A 19,416-nucleotide genomic window follows, 5' to 3' on the forward strand; every position below is an offset into this window, starting at 1 on the left:
GCAATTTGGTCCGCACGAACGGTGTACCAGTAGTTGGCTTGCCTAATATTAATCACAATGACTCCTAACACACACACACACACACGCACCATCACGGACCAGGCTCGTCGCTCTTCGGACCGTCTGGACGCAACGTATCCGCCTCTTTCCCTTCTTCGTTCACTGGCGTCAACTCAACGTCCCGGAATTCCTCCCTCGTATGCTCGCCGCTCGAACGCGCCCCATCGCCCGTACTCACCGGTTGCCACGTCGCGTCGGTGCTGTGGCTCGGCGCGCCGCCAAACGTCGGTTTCATCACGTTCGTCTCAAAATCCTCCCACCACTCGAACAGCCTCGCCTTGATGCGGAAAGCGAGCGCGATATACCAAACCGGATGTCCCTCGGCGATCGCTCTCGCGCGAACCGCTCTGGCTCTCGGCGAAGGGATGATGAATCCCAAGCCATCCTGCGCCGTCGAACTCATCGCCTGACTCAACATGCCCTCTCGATCGTTCGGATCGTGTAAATCGAGTCGCTTCATCAGCGGCAGCGTCATGCTCCCGAAGACGAGCGTGGTGACGAGGCAAATCATCAAAGTACCGGTCTCGATCGCGCGCGATCCTCTGTCCCCCTCTCTCGTTGACGGCATGTTCACCGCCAAGGCGTACGCGACTGCCCCTCGCAACCCACATGCCGCGTGCATGATCTGAATATTGGGCGGAATGGGCGTCTCGCGCATCGTGTTTGCTAACATGCTTAGCGGGAAAATGTTCACCGCCCTGGCCAAGAGCGCGAGCGGGATTCCCGTGAGTAAAATCCCGAAGTCCCACAGGTGCTTAAACGTCGCCACTTGCATGCCCAGGTAGGCGAAGACAAATGTCTCGGACAAGAACGCCGCCGCCTCGAACGACTTGAATACCGCGATCTGCGCCTCAGAGCCGACGTTGTGGTACGAATAGTGCGCGTTGCCGATGCCGGTGAAGAAGATGCTCATGATTCCGCTCATCCCGACGTTTTCCGCCAAGACGTACGAAAAGTAGCCAGAGATTAGTAAAAGCGCGAACGTGTACGCGGTCCCGTTGTAAGACGCCGCGACGTTCGGAGGCGCCTTGGCTAGGCCTAAAGTTTTGAGCAATAGTGCGGTGCCGAGTGCGATTAAGATGCCGATGAGCAATGAACCGATGGAGACCATGATGAACTGCCCGATGACTGTGCCAAACGTCTTGCTCGTGAAATCCTTGTCATAAAACGCCGCCAACGTGCGGAAGAGCACCACTGCCACCGCATCATTTAGCACGCTCTCGCCAAAGACTAAGTTGTACAAGAGCGGCGGCGCGGAGACGTCGGCAAAAATCGACAGCGTCGCCACGGGATCGGTTGACGATATGAGCGTGCCGTAAAGCAAGCACTCCAACAACGGATTAGACCCGAGATGATGCCTCGAAATCACCCCGATCTCGACGAATAAAAACGTAAACAATCCGAAGACGAAGCTCGATATCACCGTCCCCACGAAGGCGAAGAGCGCGATCGTGAAGAAATCGGCAAAGAAATCGCGTCGCTTGAGATTCAAGCCCGCCGAGTAAATGATAATCGGAAGCAATCCATAGAAGAACGCCTGCGGAGAGAATTGAAACACCTCCACGTCCGCGTCTCGCTCGGTGCTCGCTCGGGCGAGTGTTCCCGCGAGGACGCCTATGATGAGCGCCGCCCCGCTCGGTTGCACCGCCCGAACGTTATACCGCTGTATGAGATAGCTCACGACGACGCACGCCATGATGAGCAGCGTCGGGACGAGCGCGGAGTACGCCCCGCCCGCCTCCGCCGCGGGCGATCCCGAGGGCGCCATGCTCGCCCGCCGTCGACGGATCCGTCTCGACCGTCGACCGCGATTCTCGTTTGACCGCCTCGACGCCACCGCCGTTCACGAAGCTCCACCGAGGATCGACGACCGCGACGACGACGACGACGACGACGCGCGACGTCTCCTCCGTGCTCGCGACGCGTTCGCGCCGAGCGTCGACCGAGGCGTCGTCGGATGACGCGCGATGGGTGACGTACCGGTGAACGCACCGCGCGCGTCGTCACGTCGTGACGCGAGCGAACGAGCGAACGGCGAGGCGGGACGATGACAACCGCGAGCGCGCGAACGATCGTCGAGCGCTGGGCGCGACGGACGGAGACGACGGACGCGCGCGATGACGTGGTCACCAGAGGGATCAATTTCAAAAGCGTTCGATGGATGATGACGACGTCGAGTGAACCGACGGAGGAACTGACGATCGAGGCGTTCGGGAGGGCGTGTGAGGAGGCGTACGAGGCGCTGCGTGAGGACGTGAAGCCGCTGGCGTTGGCGTACTTTGTGCGAGAGCGGCAAAGCGGGACGATTCGGCTCGAGACGGGGACGCGACGAAGGACGAGCGACGGCGAGGAGGCGGTCGTGGCGGGACTCGTCAGGGCGAACGCGGGAGATGAAAACGCGCGAGCGATGGTGTACGAGGAGGAGCGGCGCATGAAAACGGCCATGCACGCCGCGGCACCGGGGGTGAGCAACGCGTTTCGGGAGAACGCGTGCGGACGCGTCAAGTGCTCGGCGGCGACGAGAAACGGAGACCCAGGACGACGATCGAGCGTCGGCGCGGTGAACGGCGCGGTGAATGGGGCCAAGGCTGGTGGTGGTGCGCCGCCGCGAGCGAGCGGCGCCGCTCATGCGGCCGGGGCGAAGGATGGTGATGCGGTGAAAAAGGAGGCGGGCGGACCAAAGACGCATTCATTGATGTCCATGTTCGCGAATGCGCCCAAGCCCAAGACGGCGGCGACGAAGGTCGCAGAGGCGAAGAAAGCGACGACACCAAAGACGATGACGCCACCAAAGCCAAAGGTGACGACAACGCACAAACCAAAGGCTCCCGCGAACGCGGACGCGGCGATTTTGGCCGCCGAAGAGGACGAGAGCGAAGACGACGATTCGGACGACGAACTCGGCGCGGAGCGAAAACCGAGAAGGAAACGCGCGGTGATGATTGAGTCAGAGGACGAGGAGAGCGAAGAAGAGGCGGAGGCGATGGAAATTAATGACGAACCTGAGGCTGCGCGAACGCCGACGCCAAAGAAGAAGCCGGCAACTCCCAAGAAAAAGCCGGCTACTCCCGAGAAAAAGCCGGCTACTCCGAAGAAGACGCCACCTTCCTCTAAGCGCAAGGCGGTGGCGACACCCACGAAGGACGAAGAGAATGATGAGAATCTCGCGAACGACGCACCGAGCCAACCAAACTCCCGCCCGCAGTCTGTGACGAAGAAACCGAAGAAGGAAAAGGGTTTGTCAAAGAAGGCGCTCTTGGCACGCCGCATCAAGAAAACCATCGAAGAAATGGATGAAGAAACGGGCGAAGAGACGATGCGCACGATCTACGTCGACGAGTTCGACAATGAGCTCAACGATGACGGTACGTACAAGGATCCAGAAAACGTGAAAACGGTCAAGGCTTGATGTAATCATTGCAATCTTTTCTCATTCAGAAAAACGGCGACTCAAGAGGTCGCGTCTCGCTCGTCATCAATCGAGGCGGTACAAGCTCCCGCGATTCGTGCGCGCGGATGTCTTCAGTCATTGAGTACGTTCGTTTCATCTCGCCGCACATCTCATCGATCTTGCGCGCAGAGATGTTATGGCATTTACGATCGACGTGCCAAGTTACGGCGTATGGCGAGCACTTATCAATCGAGTCGTACTTCGAACCGGTGGTCGAACCGATGTATTGAAGCGCGTCCGTGACGATCGAAGCGTTCCACCCAGAGAGCAAAGATTTCGCATCATCATCGTACGCGCCGTCGCCACCGTTTGTCACCCGGAAGACCTGCGCCCGAACCACGATGAGCGGGTTCCGTTGAGTCGCGAACGCCGAGCCGAGACCGTCCGAGATTTCCGCTCCGCGCTCGCCTCCCGTGGAGTACACCCAGTGTAACTCCACCGTATCACCGAGCGCGACGTTTTCGCAGTGCACAAAGGCGTCATTCGACGCCTCGCCGTCCGACCCCAGCGTCGCGGCGTCGTCGCACGAGAATCCAGTCTCGGAGACCTCGCGCGTCGAGTACTCTCCCTCGCTCCGATGCTCCGCCGGCGCGTGAAAGTGCACGTTCACCAAAACCATCCCCCTCACATCGCTCACCATCGCGCGTTTCCACGTCTCGCTCGCCATCGCGCCCATCGCCGCCGTCGCCGAGACATCGATCGGCGCCTGCGCGCGCGCGTCTCGACACGCGACGAATTCCTCGTTCGCCCGCGCCGCGGTCGCGCCCACCCCCGCGACGATCGCGCGCACCACCGCGACGATCGCGCGTCCCCGCGTCCCACGCGCGCGCGCCATCGCGCGATCACCCGGTCGATCTCCCGGTCGTCGTCCACCGCCGCGCGCGGTCCGAGTGACGCGAACCGTCGCCCGCGTCCACCGACGCTCGACGCGATCGCACGGCATCGCGCGGTCTATAGGTTGGGTGACATTCGACGCACCTTTTGAATCACGACCCGAAACTTTGTGCGTTGCATCACCGGCACGACCCATCGACGGCGATGGACTCGACCGAGCGCTCGCGCGGCATCGCGCGTCGATCCATCGCGCGCGGTCGCGTGGACGTCTCCGTTCGGATTCGAACGGTCGGCGACGACGACACGCGTCGATGTGCGTCCCACGTCACCTTTCGAATCATCACCTTTTGACGATTTCGTGGATGTCCACGTGTGGGCGAACAGTCTACATCCGCGACGAACGACCACGGACGTCGCGCGGGCGACGCCCGAGGGCGACGGCATCGGCGGGCGCGACGGGCGATGGGGTGCTCGAAGTGCCGATACAGCGAGCGTGGGTGCGCGAGATGCGTCGTGAACTTTATCGGACGCGCGCGAGCGACGACGGAGACGGCGTCGGGGCCGATGACGAGCGAGATGGGTCGAAAGGGGGTGACGATGAATTCAAACCGCTCGACCGCGATCTCGAGCTCGGAGAAGCGTAAGAGAGTGGGCGAGAACGTCTCGAGGGGGATTAAGCGAGGGCGATCGAACGCGAGGGAGGATAAGGTGGGTAAATCGGGACGGACGTCGACGATCGGGGTGAAGACGCCTGGGATGAAGACCCCGACGGCGAGATTCGGCGCGCGCCGCGGGCTGGCGAGCGAGAGCGAGAGCACGGAGATGAAGGCGAGAGCGACGCAATCGATCGTCGCTCGAGCGAGTGAGACGAGTGAGAGCGATGGTGATGGTGGAGCAAAGGAGAGGGATGGCGAAGACGATGAGACGTGGGAGGACGCGCCGAACGGGAGGGTGTTGTTCGACGACTGCGAAATGCCGTCGCCGAAACCGATCGAGGAGATGAGTCCCGGGGCTGTGGAGAGCGTGATCGCAAAATCGCCGTCGGCAATGCGACAAAGCACAACTTTCATCAACGAAACACCGCCATCACCTCTCGCGGCGGCGTTCGCGATGATTAGTGACTTCTTAGACTCTCCGAGACGCGAGCGCTCGCGAGTCTGCGATAGGGGAGATTTTTGGGGCTTGTCCGCAGCCGCGGGATGACGGTGGGACCGTCCACCACTATTACGTGCCAGAATGATCACTCGCGCATACTATAGATTCTCATTAAGGAATTTGTGAAACAAAATAACATCACAATCTTGTCGTTCGCTGTCTAGGCATCGCCGCTCATCTTCGAGTCGGCGGCCGCCGCCGCCAGGCGTTCTTCGAACGCACTACGTTTTACCTCGTTCATGTCAGCTGAGTCTATGGCCCACTTCATTTTGCTTTCCTCCCTGGTTACGCGTTTGTTCTCCATGCGCTGTCGCTCGAGCTTGAGTTTCTCTTGAAGCTGCATTCCCTCTTTCCTGTATCTCGCCACCTTTGCCTCGTGCGCGTTCTCGTACCACTGATTAAACGCCTGCGAGAGCTCGATGTGCTGCCAGCGGACGTAGACCTTGGACATGACGCGCAATCGGTTGTATCGCTCGCTGAGCAATTCCACCCAAGCCGCGAGAACCTTGCGCTTTAGGTTTTTCTCGTACGTCTCGTTCACCGACTGATCAACCCAAATCGTGAGCAAACCTTGAGCCTCTGCCAAGCGCTCCTTGCACTCCTTGAGCTTCTCGAGCGCCTTAGCGCGCTCTTCAGCACTCTCAAACTCACCTCGAGCGAGTTGTTCGTCGAGTGCGAAATACACGCGCGTGAGCTCGTCGATTCTACGAATCTTCATCCCTTCCACAAACGACTGCACTTGCGCCTTGGTTTTTTCCACGCGTTTCACGAGCGCCTTTTCGACCGGCTTGGCTTGTTCGGCGAAATTCGTGCTGTAAAAGTAGTTTCGCGTCAAACCGACTTTGCTCATGGGCTTCATCGGGGCGTCAGGATCCGCATCCTTGTCTCTCACCGTGAGGCATACGCTCGCGCCGCGGCATTTGGTGAACACCAGTCGAGTCCGCATCCACTCCAAAATCATCTTCGGGTGCCACTCTTTGACGCCTTCACCCTCGCCCTCGCCGATGTGATATTTCTCACCAATCAGTTTCAAGCCGTGGCCGAGCACACCCAACGCGGCGGTGAAGAACAAGGTCCACGCGAGCTCCTTGTGCGTTTCGTCCGCCAACACGCCGTTCGACTTATTTGATTTCGCTGCAGCCTTATCTTTCTTCTCCTGTTTGCGGGCGGCCGCGACTGCGGCGGCGGTAGCGGCGGCAGCAGCGGTAACTTTGTCGTTCTTCTCCTTCTCGCGAGCAGCAGTGGCAGTCACCTTGTCTTGTCGCTCCTTCTCTCGCGCCTTCTCACGAGCAGCCGCAGCCTTCGCCTTTTGCTCCTTCTCACGCGCCGCAGCTTTCTCCTTTTGCTCCTTCTCACGCGCCGCGGCTTTCTCCTTTTGTTCCTTCTCACGCGCTGCAGCCACCGCCTTGGCCTTGTGTTCTTTCTCGACAGAGATTTTCTTCTTTCCCGCCGACGCGTTCTTCTCGGTATCAGTCGCCTTTCGCGATCTCCCCTGGATATTCTCCGCCGCATCTTCCGTTGTACTGACGATAACTGACATCATCTTCAATCGCCATGCGCTAAGACGCTCGCGCGACTTCCCAACGAGGTCTCCCGCGAGCGGGACGACTCGGTCGCCACTCACGACGTCACCAAACTCCTTAACCTTCCTCTTCACCTCCGCCGTGAGTTCCTTGCTCGTGCGATCGAGTGTCGGATAGCTCTTCTCGTAGAGTTGTCCGCTGAACGAGTGCCAGACGCTATTCTCGCTCTGGTCCCTCGCTCGTCCCGTGGATGTCTTTCCGCTCGACTCCTTCTCGCGAGGCGCTTGACTCCTTCTCTCCCATCGATCGACGCTCGTTCTCGCGTGCTCCGCCGTCTTGGACGCGTGTCTAATATTACCCTTCGCCGGAACGTCCAGAACCATCCCAGCCGTGAGCGCGGACGCGTTGGCGTGAGGATTCAGGAGAAGGATCACCTCGGCCCTCGTGTTCGTACGCTTGGCGAATTCACGAAGCGTCTCGTCGCGCGCAACCTTGACTTTGACGAACGCGCGATCGGCGGGCCCCGGGGAGGGCGAACGGGATCGTCCCCGACCCCGATCGCTCGCCCCCGAGCTCTCGGGCATCGCGCGCGTCTGCCGATTCGCATTCACCGCGGTCGAATTCATTTCCAAAAATCATCGAACGGCGCGCGTCCGACCCATCGCGATCGTCGCGACGAGCGATCGATCGATCGACGCACCGCGAAAGGGACGTCGATCGGGACGTCGATGCCTTTATCGATCGACCTCATCGATCGCCCCTTTCGCGATTTCCATCGGTGGCGATCGCGCGACGGCTCGCGCCATCGCGTTCGGTGACGAGTCATGAGTCATGAGTGACGAGTCGTGGGAGAGTCCCGTGAAGCAAATCCCGTCATCGCACGCACGCGAGAGACTTTGGCGCCTCGCGCGACGCGCCCATCCCCCGCCGACGCGACCGCCTCTTTGAGACGCGCACGATGGCCGCGACGAAGGGTGCGTGCGATGACTCGCGACGTGATGCGCGAAAGAGATCGATCGGCGTCGAACGACGTCGCGACGGACGCGCGCACGGCGTCGCGCGATCGATGGAACGCGAGAGATGCCATCGACCTCGAGCGCGTTGAGGGCTTTGCGACTGACGGACGATCGACGCCGCAGACGAGAAGGTGAACAAGGCGAGCAAGGCCGCCAAGTTCGTGAAGAAGGGTGCCAAGGGGAAGCTTTTGAAGAAGCGATTCTCGGCCACGTTCCACAGGTGCGCGCGACGACGCGACGACGCGAACGCGATTTGTGTTTCGTCCCGCGACCGCTCCGAGCCGCGAGACAGACCATCGAGAGAGACTAACGAGCGACGTTCTCACCGTTTACAGGCCGCGAACGCTCAAGCATGAGCGCAAGCCCGCGTACCCGCGCGTTTCCGTGCCGTCCAAGCCGAAGCTCGACCGCTTCTCGGTGCGTCACGACGATCGATGGAAGCGCGTTTAGGGTTTTCAATTCACGCGCGAGCGCTCGCGAGCTGAAGACTCTATCGACGGACGAGAGACTGACCGACGTACGCTCTCGTCGCTTAATCACTCATCGCAGATCCTGAAGCACCCGCTCGCGAACGAAACCGCGTTGGCGAAGACGGAGAACAACAACACGCTCGTCTTCATCGTCGACGCGCGCGCGAACAAGCGACAAATCAAGGAGGCTGTCAAGCGCATGTACGACATTGACTGCGCCAAGGTGAACACGCTCATCCGTCCGAACGGCGACAAGAAGGCTTACTGCCGCCTCACGGCCGACCACGACGCTCTCGACGTGGCGAACCGAATCGGCATCATCTAATCGGTGCAACCGAATCGGTCATCGGTTTCCGGGGGAGTTTGAGCGGAGTGTAGGTGTGTGAGTAGTCAAAACGAAGAGGTGCGGGGTGTCGGCCCTCACATCGAGCGTTCTAGATCGTGGTTTATTAGGAACTATTATCTTTCGCGCGATAGCGGTGTAACGAAACCGTCCTCATGCTTTTCAATCGCTCGCGACGCGCGTTGACTCACCCGAACGAGACCGTGTGGACGTCACCGTGTGGACGTCACCGTGCCCCGTCAAATTACGACATCGCGGACGAACGCCGCACGACGAGAGATCGTGTGAACGGTACCCGATGCCACTCTCACCGGTTTCGACCACGAACTCAGAGAGTCGCGACAGGGAGAACGTCGCCCACGATCTCGTCGTCGAGACGAGACGGTTACTAAAGAAATTGAAGGAAGCCGAGAAGAGAAACGTCGAGCTGGAGAAGGAATTGGTCACGCTGAGGGCGCAACTGTTAGAGAAGGAATTAGAGGCCAGGGCGCGATCGATCGATCGTTTAAACGAGGAATTGGCGCGGACGAGAGCGAAAGGAAGCGCGGCGGAGAAACGCGCGAGGGAATCTGCGCCGGTCGCGTCTCCGAGCAAGCGGTCTAGGTCCGACGCCGATGCGTTTCGCCCAAGGTTCGACGCCCGAGGGTCGCATTGTCAACGCGCTCAGCCGAGCGCGAGAGGGCGCGGCTTCGGATGGACTCAAGAAGAAATGTGTTTCTTGGTGGATTACCTGCGGCGCAAAGGGTGCGAGCAGTGTCCACTCACTTTCAGTATCTCCTTGGTGGACGCCGATTTGACTGAACGTTTGCAACGAGTGAGCGGAAGCGCGCGCACCGCAAAAGCGATCCAACAGTTTTGGCGTGTGCGCGGTGAATACGTTTGGCAGAGCGTTATGAATCGGAAACGACTTACAAAGTCGACGCCAAATAACGAGACTCAAATGCCTCGGTGGTCGGATAAGGAACGACAAGTCCTCGTAGAGCACTTGGCTAAAACCATGGACGTGGTACCCGGGGTAGGGCATGTGCGCGGCCTGACGGTGACGCTCAGAGACGCGAAATTGCCAGACGAACTTCGTCGCGTTAACCCGGCGGCACGTAGGACACCGTCAGCCATTTTCAGCTACTGGAAAAATAATACGAAAGACCTCAGGCGAAATTTGGATAGTTTCTTACGCGACGGAGGGAATCACAGAAACGAGCGTGCGAAGCAACACCAGAAGCAAGCAAAGACTCGGACGAAGCAGTGTCATAAGCCAAGCGTACCTATTTGCCACGACTCCGTGGCAACTGAAGGAGCTATCATCGACAACGGCACGCTCAATCCGAATCAGCTCATAAGACTCAGAAAGACTGCGAAGAAATTGACGCGTGCAGACGGAAAGACGGTTTACCAAGTGATACCTGGCATAAATTTTTGTCAAAGGTGCAAGAGGACTCAAAACGACGGCGTGAAGTTCACACAGAGTAATGCTATGTGTGTGCGGTGCAGCGAACGTTGCAAGGAGCTCAGAGAGGCTCGGAAGTTAGGTGTGGATCCGCGTAAAAAGCGGAATGAAAATCGGGTTCTGCCGCCGATAGGTGAAGATGGCAAGAGAGACTTGTTGAGGGTCGAGAGAATTGAAAAAGCGCGTGAAATGCGCAGAGCGATCATTGCCGGCGATATCGACCAGTTAAACGCGCTCAAAGCGCGTTTTGTTGAGGAAAAGAAGAAGTTTAGGAACATGGTCGAATGGGATGCAAAGATTTTTTGCGACGCTGCGGAGGATAGCAAACATCCATTACGAGTCATCAACTGGGCCTTGCTGAATCAGCCGAATCAAGACGAGATCAACGAAGATGCTGTGAAGTGTGCGATCCAGCGATGTCGCCAACAGATTAACATTCCTATGGGTGAGGGGATCCGTTACGTTCCGGCAGTCAAGGTGCTGAAACACCTGGTGAAGTGTGGCTTTCCCGTGACTTGCCAGGCGCTTCACACGGCGTGTGCTTTTGGAGAGTTGGATTGCGTCAAGTATCTGAGAGAGAACGTCCGATGCTGCAACTTTAGCAAGTGGGATATCGAATTCATGATGCCAAATGGAGAACCCAACAATCTATTTGCGATCGCGGCTCAAGAGGGCCATGTGGATGTTCTGCAGTACTTGTACGACAATGACTGCGATTTCTCCACCCAGGACTTGCAAGGTGCTATGCATTTGGCGAAGACTCGCAAGCCGAAGCGCGCCAAGGGATTCGCCCAAGTAAAGGCGTATCTCGAATCTTTACCAGAATGGGCAGATATGTTACGGGATATGGAATGTGTGGTCATCGATTAGAATTTAGAGGTACAAAATGAAGTGATACGCGGAAAACAAAATTGATCAGCGATGAGCAGCCCATTGTTAACAAGCGTTTGTCGGCTCGAGGCGAGTCTCGTAGTCGCGAACGAGCTGCGTGTCTCGACGCCATCGATCGCCGCGCGCGCGATTAACGCATCATTAGCATGCGATCTGACTTTCGTGAGCGCGGACAGGATGGAATATACGTGCGCGGTGATGATATCTCTCCCACTGCGAGCAGAGAGTTCAGTATCGCGCCTGAGCTTGAACCTGAGCTGAAGGATTTCATTGACGAAGAGATGTTCAGACTCTGTGAAATGGATACTGATGATGACGTAAGGTCGAGAATAAACGCCGTCAACGCAAGCGATGACTCGACGGCGTTAGATTTGCATTGGATGCTCGACACGACAAACACGGACGCCTTGCTCGCCAAGCACGCGTACACTGATTTTTCAGACCTGTTTTCTTTACCCATCTCAGCTGCCGCTGGAGCACGAAGGCTTGAACGGCCGAAAAAAGTCGCGGTTGTGGAGAAGAGGAATGTTCGGAGCACGAGCTCGATGCGAGGCGTCACGCACCATTGTCGAACGGGAAAGTACGAGGCTCATATTTGGGAAAGTGGCAAGCAAGTGTATCTCGGAGGATTTGATTCTGAGGAGCAAGCCGCGCTCGCGTATGATGTCATAGCCGTGAAATGCCGAGGGATAAAGGCGCAGACGAACTTCGACATGCGAAATTACGCACAGGAGCTGGCCAACTTGGATGGGATCGAGAAGGACGATCTCGTGTTATCTCTTAGACGGCAGTCCAAGGGGCACGCAAAGGGAAGTTCAAAGTTCAGAGGCGTGACAAAACATGCGAAGGGTAAGTTTGAGGCTCGAATCGGCCAAATGGTAGGAAAAAAGTACAGGTACCTGGGTCTATTTGACACCGAAAGCGAAGCCGCTGTTGCGTACGATATCGCGTGCGTGCGTGAAAAAGGATTGCAAGCCGTCACAAACTTTGATATTTCGGAATATTCAGACGTGTTGGCCCAACACTACAACGGCGGCACGACGAGTTCGAAGAGAAAGCGCCATTACTCTGCAAGTGCAACGCCTGTCGAGTCGAAAATATGTGAGAAGAATTTTCGAGACGAGCTCGCGGGCACGCATATCGATATATCTTCGAGAGCCTTAAAGCCGGGACGTGCGATTGAGCGCGATCCAAGCGACAAAGCCGTCGATCTTGTGAGACATTTTTTCGATACAGAGTCGAAACATCACGCGAACACTGCGATAGAGTGCCGACCAGACTCCGAACTCGAGGACAGAGAACACGCGGATGATGCGATTGAGGAACTTCAGGCTCTCGTATCGCAAGCACAGACCGCGCTCCGAGATAGCAAGGCGCGTCTCCGCGAGGCTCGTGCGCAACGAAAATCGTAGGGTTGAAGTTTTAGTGAGAGATGATATTAATTATCGGGCCGAATGCGCGACAAATAAATATGTTTCTTACTTCTTGCCACCGGCCAAACGCGCGAACGTACCAAACGTCACCGCTTGCACAACGAGAAGCGGAGAGAAGAGAACCGCCATGACGAGACCCAGATTGAGGCCTTCAGAAGAGCCCGAACTCGACTTCGCGGCCGCCTCCTTCTTCGGCGCCTCAGCCTTCGGAGCCGCATCCTTCTTGGAGCCGAAGGACGGCACGCTGAAGGACGGCAAGGACGGTGCGCTGAATGACGGCAAAGACGGCGCACTCGCGGACGGAGCCGCGAACGACTTGGCCGGTTTGGCTGGCTTGGTGTTGAGCTTGGCTTGCTGCGCGGCGAAGAGGTCACCGGCGAGGTCCTTCGAGTTGCCCGCGACTTGGGTCACCTCAACCGCGGCGTTCGCCATCGGCGTTGCCGCGATCGTCATCGCGAGCACGGCGGCGCACGCTTGCTCCTTGGCGTTCGCGCGCACGACGGTGTTCGATCGGCGTGCTTCGGCGGCGCGCGGCGCCACCGTCGTCGTTTGCACGGAAGAAACTCGAGCGATCATGATGGCTCGTGGAGGGGACGTGTTAAACTACGCCTCGAGCGTCGTGAAGGGAGTGTTTGTCGTCGTTCGGATGAAACGAACGTACGGCTGAATCGATCGAGAGAGCGATCGACGAACGACGTGCGAGGCGCGCGCGGATATGCCGAACCGGCGGACGTTCGATCGGTCTCCAGGGCTGACTCGATCCGTTGCGGATAGGCTTCATCTTCGTATGGGCGAACAGTTATGACCGATCGCGTCTCTTTGAAAAGGTGTATCCCCACCCTACAACCCTGGTCTGCCATGTCCGCGCGCGCGCGCGACGGGCGTACCGACGAGCCCGTCCTCGACGTCGACGAGTCTGATGTGAAGCACACGTGCCACTTGACGCAAATAGTCGACTTGAGCGCGAATATCTCTACTGGGCGCGCGTGGGAGGTATTCCGGTCGATTCTGCGGAGGACGCGGGTGTTCACTCACGCGTAACGCCCGAAGACGCGGAGAAGGCCAAGAGACGAGAGGTGCATCGTCGATTTCGGCGCAGAAAGGCAGTGAACGACTTCTTTGAGCATGCGAAAATGATCTTGTTTCCATTTTCGGCGCATTTTCGGCGTGATCGACGGTATTAGTGCGCCAAACGACGCAGTGGCCGTCCTCACCCGAACTCACAAACCGCGAGCCTGCCGGTGAAAACTTTCCATCGAGGACCCCGTGTTCGCCGTGCGCTCGAAGAGTATAGCACATGGAACCCGTTCTTAGGTCCCAAAACTTGATCGATCCATCGTCCGACGTGGAGGACGCGTAAACGCCGCCTGGGTGAAAGTCCAAAGATCGGACGCTCGCGTCGTGAGCGGCGTCGATTTCGAGACTCATTCGGCCGCTCCTAGTGTCCCAAAACCGTATCGACTGCGATCCTCCGGCGCTCGCGAGAACGTTTCCTTGCGGATGGAATCGAGCGACATAGACCTCGCCGCCCCCCTCACCGAACACACGCACGCATTTCACGCGTTCGAGATCCCACAACCTCGTCGTCCTGTCGTCGCTCGCACTGCACGCCACGGCAAGGTCGCTCGCCACGCACACGTCCCGGATCCAGTTCGTGTGTCCGACGAACGTCGCTTGATAGCGCAAAGAAATACCAGCGTTGTCTCCATCCTCGCCCTCGCTCGTTCGCGTCAGCGCGTGAAGCTTCATCGTCTTGTCGTCTGACCCGGTCAACGCCGCCTCGCCGGTTCTGAGAATGGCAACCGCGCGCACGGTCCCCGCGTGTGCCCTCGTTATCGCCGGTCTCGACGCTTTCCTGCGCGAAAGAATTCTTGAGAGAATTGAATCAATAACTGTTATCCTCAACGCACCTCGTTCGCCGATCGATCGTCCAGAACATCGCTCTTCTGTCGCGTCCTCCGCTCGCGACGACGTCCGCGGCGCTCGCGCACGTCTCCGCGCATCCTTCATGTGCGCCCAAAATCGTCGTCCGCGCGTCGACCCGCCGTCGTCCGCTCGACACATCATCATCATCCGCGTTCGTCTCCCTCTTCGGCGCTCGCCACGTCCGCACGCTCCCATCGCTCGACGTCGTCAACACCTCGGAAGAGGAATCGTCACATTCATCATCGACGCCGACGAACGCGCACGACGTCGCGCCCACGCCGTTCGCGTCGCCTCGTCGCGACGCGGTGAATCGCCACCGCGCTCTCGGTTCGTTCACCTCCGAGCGCGTCTCCCGTCCCTCGCGCACCGCGCGCGGCATCGACGACGCCGTGCCGCACCGCGCGCGTCGACGTGCGGGCGACCGCGGCGAACGGGACGATCACCGATCGAGGACGAAGGACAAAAAGGACGATCACCGATCGAGGACGAAGGACAAAAAGGACGATCACCGATCGAGGACGAAGGACAAAAAGGACGATCACCGATCGAGGACGAAGTTTTTTTTAGGACGATTTCCGATCGAGGACGAAGGACAAAAAGGACGATCACCGATCGAGGACGAAGGACAAAAAGGACGATCACCGATCGAGGACGAAGGAAACCCACCGATCGAGGACGAAGGACAATCACCGATGAAAAAATCACCGACGACGACCCGGGGGTGCGTTTTTTAAACAAGACATCGTCGTCGTCGTCGTCGTCGTCGTCGTCGTCGTCGTCGAGCGGGAGACGCGGGCGAGGACGCGCGCGCGAGCGTGGGTGAGGAAATCGGCGCGGATGTCCACGAACGGTGGTGACGCGGAGACGCGAGAGACGCTGCGTCTGTTACAGGCGCAGATCAGGGCGCAGGCGAGAGAAATCGCGAGGCTCCAGCGAGAGGTTGTGGAGTGCCATCGCGAGCGAGACGTGCTCGCTGGGAAGGTTTTGAAGCCCCTGAATGAGCGTTTTAAGGATAACGTGCGAGATTTAATCAAAGACACGACGTGGTTCAAACTGAACTCGGTGGAGGAGACGATCGAGGTGAACACGTACGAGAGCACGACGGAGGCGGAGTTTGAATTGGCGGGCGCGGCGTCAAAGATGGAGGCAAAATTCCCAGACCTAAAGGCGGCGAAGATCACGACCAGGGAGGACATCGGATGCGTTGGGTTCGAACTGAAATCTCGCCCGTTCATGGGGGAGCTGATGCAGGTCAAGGCGCGGGTGCACCTGGAAAAGCTGCTCGGTATCGCCAAGGCGCCGACGCTGGCGCTCAGGCCGACGCCTCCATTTCCTTGGGGACGGAAGACGAAGTGGAACCCGGCGTTAGAATCCGCCGTGGACATCGATGGCGTCGCGATCAACGCCAAGTACACCATGGTGAACGAATCGGTTTCGGTGGATCATCTCGATTTCGACGTGAGTACGACGCACGAAGAACACGGAAGGCTCTCGGTGGAGCGCATCAGTCGACACACCGTGGAGGAAGAGGAACTCGATATCGACGGCGATAACGGATGCTGGCGCCTGGGATGGGCTCAGCGCAAGGGTGAATACGATTTAGCGGCCAAGCTGACGACCGATAAGGGTATGGAGTTGGAGGTGAGCGCGCGAAGACACTTCGCCAAACATTTTAACGGCGCCGCGCTCGGACGCGTCGGAACCCAGAAACGCGAGCTGGAGTTTCAGGTTGGCTACGAATTCACGGAGGAGCTCAAGGGATGGGAAGTAGTCGCGAGATCCGTGCTCACGCCGAATGGGTTGCAGAATCCAACGTTTCGACTTAACCACGCTTGGGAGTTTTAATGTTTGCTGCGTGCATGATACTCAATACAATACGTACACGCGCGCGACACCTTTAAGACGACCCGGGCACGCCTTGGGTGAATCCCTTCCCTCGTCCTCGACCACCACCACTACTTCGGCCACTTCGCCCCCCTTGTCCACGGCCGCCGCGGCCGCCGCGGCCGCCGCGGCCGTCGATCCGTCCCGCCGCCTCGGGCGCCGGCGTGAACTTCTTTGATTTCTTCTGTCCAGGCTTCCATTCACCACCGTAGAACTCCGTTTTCTTGTGCGGAGCTTTGTTCGATGAAGTGCCGCTTCCACGTTCGGTGGCGACGTATTCCTCCTCTTCTTCTTCACCCTCCTCCCATTCATCTTCTAACGCGTCGGCGCCGTCTGGAGAATCGAGCGCCATGGCGTAAATCTCCCTAGCAATTTCGGTGACACCTGCACCCGTGGACGTGGATGCCATGAGTACGAGAGTGCGCGCGCGCTTTGTATACCTCAGTTCTTCCTGAATCAAATATGCTCGGCGAGCGAGATCGTTCGGGTTGACGCAATCGCACTTGTTCAAAATCACGGCGCATTGCGTCTCGCCGTACTTGGACAGAAAGGCCAACATTTCTCTGTCCGACGCTTTGAGCCCATGTCGAGCATCGACGACAATGTACACGCGCTTCAAGTTTGGGCGCGAGGTAAGGTATCGATCCATGAGCTCGTTCCACGTCTCCACTCGCGCTTGCTTTGCGAACGCAAAGCCGTACCCTGGCAAATCGACGAGACGAATGCGTTCACCGAGCGAGTAGAAATTCAAGCTCTGCGTTTTTCCTGGCACGTCGCTCGACCGTGCGACAGAGCTGAGCGTCAGAGCGTTGATTAAAGAGCTCTTCCCGACGTTTGAACGGCCCGCGAACGCGATCTCTGGGACGTCGTCCTTAATTTTGCTCGCGCCCTTGCCCACCGCGTGCGCCGGCGGTTCCTCGCCTTCTCGCGACGCCGCGGCGATGAATTTGGTGTTACGCTTCGCGTCACTCAGACCGAGCAATCGACGCGTGCGTGTGTCTAAATTAGCGACGTCGTACATGACGTATCGCGCCGTCACGTTGCTGATCTCCTCTCTGTTACGCAGTACTCGCGTCGTTCGTCCCGCCGTGGACGCCGTCGTGGTCAAGCCGTACTTTTTAATCCTTCCCATGATCGCTCCATCGATCGGCAGCGCGCGAAACTTCGCTCGGTTGCTCATCTCTCCGTTCTCATCACCCGATAACGTGTCCAGCAATCTTTCGATCCTCAAACCACCCTCTGGAATGGTCGACCGCAGCGGCGGCTCGTCCCGAATCGTCGTCTCCTCTCCCCCCCGGTCTCGTCTCCCTCCGCCTTCCCCACCTCGCCCCTCCTCGACATCCCTCGATCGCGCGCGCGCGTCATCGTGAACATCATCTTCATCCACACCTCGCGCTCGCGTCGAACCGCATCGTCGCGTCGTCGTCGTCAGCGTCTTCGCACCCCATCGCGCGCGTCCGCCGCCGCCGCTCGACGTTTTCGTCCGCGTCGACGCCCCCCTCGCGCGCGACGCGCGTGCGCACGTGGAGACGATGGCGACGCGCATGCGAACGCGCGCGCACCGCGGACGTCCGTGCGCGCGCGCGACGTACCGCGCGTCGCGCACTCGGGACCGCGTTCGCATCGCCCGGCGTGGACGACTCCCCGCATTTCAACGCGCGCGCGACGACGACGACGACGACGACGACGACGACGACGACGACGGGCGCGAGGACGACGACGACGGGCGCGATGCGTCACGCGCGCGTCGGGCGCGGTGGCGCGTCCACGTCGGCGTCGAGGACGTCGTCGATGCGGCGACGAACGACGACGAGGCGCGCGACGACGACGACGCGTGCGTCGACGGTGCGCGCGCGCGCGAACGCGGACGAGGACGCGGTGGAGATGGATGATTTCGACGCGCGGCGCGTGCGCGCGTTCGCGGCGCGGGCGAGGGGACTGCGAGCGAAAGTGTTGAAGGAACTTTTAGCGCGCGCGGGGGCGCGGAGCGACGATTGCTTGGAGAAGGAAGAGTTGGTGCGCAGGGTGACGGAGACGTGGATCGACACGGAGAACGACGCGATCACGACGCGGCTTCGGCAGCTGGGTAACATTGGGGGGAATCCGCGAGCGGGGTACGCGTTGGTGACTCTCGACGTCGGCGGAGAAATAGGCCTGTGCGACTTTGTCATCGACACGGGAGCGACGACCGCGCTGATCACTCCAAAGGCGCTGGAGATGCTCGACAAAGAGAACGTCACTGAGGGCGCCGCGGTGCGGGGACTCACGGGAACCGGCGAAACTCTTCGACAAAAAGTGAGCGTCTCCGACGTTCGACTCGGGAGCAAGCTCTTCGTCCTCGACGCCGTCGTCACCGATCTCTCCGCCGTGGGGTTGCCACCTCAGATAGGTGGGCTTCTCGGTTTGGACTTTTTGAGCAAGTTTGAGATTGAGTTCAATTTTACTGACTCCGCGCTAAAATTTTGGCCGAAAGGCTCCATCGCGAACGGCGCGGTCGACACGGATGATTTGGTAAAAATTCCTCTTCATCTCCACCCGGTGGGCTTGCGCACCGTGAAGTGTTCACTGAACAATTCAGCACCGTTCGATGCCATCGTGGATATGGGATCGTTCTTTTCCGTCGCGAATTGGATGGCGAGCACGACCGCCGGCATCGGACCGGACTCGCCGGAAGTTAAGCGGGGCGGTTTGCAGGTATCGGGCGTCGATGGCGGTTCGATGCAAATGGCCATGGCCCCGTTTGATCTGCGCGTGATCGGCGAGGCGGAGGACCTGTCGTCAACGTATCGTGGGATGTGCTGCGTCGGTGACTTGCCCGCGTTCAACGCGCTCGGAGCGAGCGTATCACCTATGATGGCGCTCGGTCTCGACGTCATCGGACGCGGACGCATGGTGTTCAACGCGAGTGACAACTGCATGTACCTGTCGAGCGGGGACGAGACGTACGGGGTATAGCATTTTAAAATTTATACGTAGCGACGAT

The 19,416-nt window shown here is 59.0% G+C and overlaps 13 protein-coding genes across 13 annotated transcripts; 7 read left to right on the forward strand and 6 right to left on the reverse strand.

Annotated features, from left to right (window-relative positions):
• Window positions 1-91: 91 nt before the first annotated feature.
• OT_ostta08g04100 (Cation/H+ exchanger) lies at window positions 92-1,828 on the reverse strand (the record flags this gene model as incomplete). The annotated part of the gene is made up of 1 exon (XM_022983677.1): window positions 92-1,828. The coding sequence occupies one exon, from the start codon at window positions 1,826-1,828 to the stop codon at window positions 92-94; it is 1,737 nt and encodes a 578-aa protein (XP_022841069.1).
• A 396-nt stretch (window positions 1,829-2,224) lies between these two features.
• Window positions 2,225-3,469, forward strand: OT_ostta08g04110 (unnamed product; the record flags this gene model as incomplete). Its single annotated transcript, XM_003080921.2, has 1 exon — window positions 2,225-3,469. One exon carries the CDS (start codon window positions 2,225-2,227, stop codon window positions 3,467-3,469), a length of 1,245 nt encoding a protein of 414 aa, XP_003080969.2.
• A 25-nt stretch (window positions 3,470-3,494) lies between these two features.
• OT_ostta08g04120 (Carbonic anhydrase, cadmium-binding) lies at window positions 3,495-4,541 on the reverse strand (the record flags this gene model as incomplete). Its single annotated transcript, XM_003080922.2, has 1 exon — window positions 3,495-4,541. One exon carries the CDS (start codon window positions 4,539-4,541, stop codon window positions 3,495-3,497), a length of 1,047 nt encoding a protein of 348 aa, XP_003080970.2.
• Window positions 4,542-4,807: 266 nt separating this feature from the next.
• On the forward strand, window positions 4,808-5,548 carry OT_ostta08g04130 (unnamed product; the record flags this gene model as incomplete). Its single annotated transcript, XM_003080923.1, has 1 exon — window positions 4,808-5,548. One exon carries the CDS (start codon window positions 4,808-4,810, stop codon window positions 5,546-5,548), a length of 741 nt encoding a protein of 246 aa, XP_003080971.1.
• Window positions 5,549-5,660: 112 nt separating this feature from the next.
• OT_ostta08g04140 (Peptidoglycan-binding lysin domain) lies at window positions 5,661-7,649 on the reverse strand (the record flags this gene model as incomplete). The annotated part of the gene is made up of 1 exon (XM_022983679.1): window positions 5,661-7,649. The coding sequence occupies one exon, from the start codon at window positions 7,647-7,649 to the stop codon at window positions 5,661-5,663; it is 1,989 nt and encodes a 662-aa protein (XP_022841070.1).
• Window positions 7,650-7,981: 332 nt separating this feature from the next.
• On the forward strand, window positions 7,982-8,834 carry OT_ostta08g04150 (Ribosomal protein L25/L23; the record flags this gene model as incomplete). The annotated part of the gene is made up of 4 exons (XM_022983680.1): window positions 7,982-7,997; window positions 8,163-8,259; window positions 8,375-8,456; window positions 8,589-8,834. The coding sequence occupies 4 exons, from the start codon at window positions 7,982-7,984 to the stop codon at window positions 8,832-8,834; spliced, it is 441 nt and encodes a 146-aa protein (XP_022841071.1).
• A 316-nt stretch (window positions 8,835-9,150) lies between these two features.
• On the forward strand, window positions 9,151-11,169 carry OT_ostta08g04160 (Ankyrin repeat-containing domain; the record flags this gene model as incomplete). Its single annotated transcript, XM_003080926.2, has 1 exon — window positions 9,151-11,169. The coding sequence occupies one exon, from the start codon at window positions 9,151-9,153 to the stop codon at window positions 11,167-11,169; it is 2,019 nt and encodes a 672-aa protein (XP_003080974.2).
• A 320-nt stretch (window positions 11,170-11,489) lies between these two features.
• On the forward strand, window positions 11,490-12,602 carry OT_ostta08g04170 (DNA-binding domain; the record flags this gene model as incomplete). Its single annotated transcript, XM_022983681.1, has 1 exon — window positions 11,490-12,602. One exon carries the CDS (start codon window positions 11,490-11,492, stop codon window positions 12,600-12,602), a length of 1,113 nt encoding a protein of 370 aa, XP_022841072.1.
• Window positions 12,603-12,668: 66 nt separating this feature from the next.
• On the reverse strand, window positions 12,669-13,055 carry OT_ostta08g04180 (unnamed product; the record flags this gene model as incomplete). Its single annotated transcript, XM_003080928.2, has 1 exon — window positions 12,669-13,055. One exon carries the CDS (start codon window positions 13,053-13,055, stop codon window positions 12,669-12,671), a length of 387 nt encoding a protein of 128 aa, XP_003080976.2.
• A 408-nt stretch (window positions 13,056-13,463) lies between these two features.
• Window positions 13,464-14,744, reverse strand: OT_ostta08g04190 (G-protein beta WD-40 repeat; the record flags this gene model as incomplete). Its single annotated transcript, XM_003080929.2, has 1 exon — window positions 13,464-14,744. One exon carries the CDS (start codon window positions 14,742-14,744, stop codon window positions 13,464-13,466), a length of 1,281 nt encoding a protein of 426 aa, XP_003080977.2.
• Window positions 14,745-15,386: 642 nt separating this feature from the next.
• Window positions 15,387-16,394, forward strand: OT_ostta08g04200 (unnamed product; the record flags this gene model as incomplete). Its single annotated transcript, XM_003080931.1, has 1 exon — window positions 15,387-16,394. One exon carries the CDS (start codon window positions 15,387-15,389, stop codon window positions 16,392-16,394), a length of 1,008 nt encoding a protein of 335 aa, XP_003080979.1.
• Window positions 16,395-16,446: 52 nt separating this feature from the next.
• Window positions 16,447-17,613, reverse strand: OT_ostta08g04210 (GTP-binding protein, ribosome biogenesis, YsxC; the record flags this gene model as incomplete). The annotated part of the gene is made up of 1 exon (XM_022983682.1): window positions 16,447-17,613. The coding sequence occupies one exon, from the start codon at window positions 17,611-17,613 to the stop codon at window positions 16,447-16,449; it is 1,167 nt and encodes a 388-aa protein (XP_022841073.1).
• A 704-nt stretch (window positions 17,614-18,317) lies between these two features.
• On the forward strand, window positions 18,318-19,388 carry OT_ostta08g04220 (Aspartic peptidase; the record flags this gene model as incomplete). The annotated part of the gene is made up of 1 exon (XM_003080933.1): window positions 18,318-19,388. The coding sequence occupies one exon, from the start codon at window positions 18,318-18,320 to the stop codon at window positions 19,386-19,388; it is 1,071 nt and encodes a 356-aa protein (XP_003080981.1).
• Window positions 19,389-19,416: the final 28 nt, after the last annotated feature.

This window comes from Ostreococcus tauri (genome assembly GCF_000214015.3).
Source record: "Ostreococcus tauri WGS project CAID00000000 data, contig chromosome 08, whole genome shotgun sequence".
In the NCBI taxonomy this organism is placed as follows: domain Eukaryota; kingdom Viridiplantae; phylum Chlorophyta; class Mamiellophyceae; order Mamiellales; family Bathycoccaceae; genus Ostreococcus; species Ostreococcus tauri.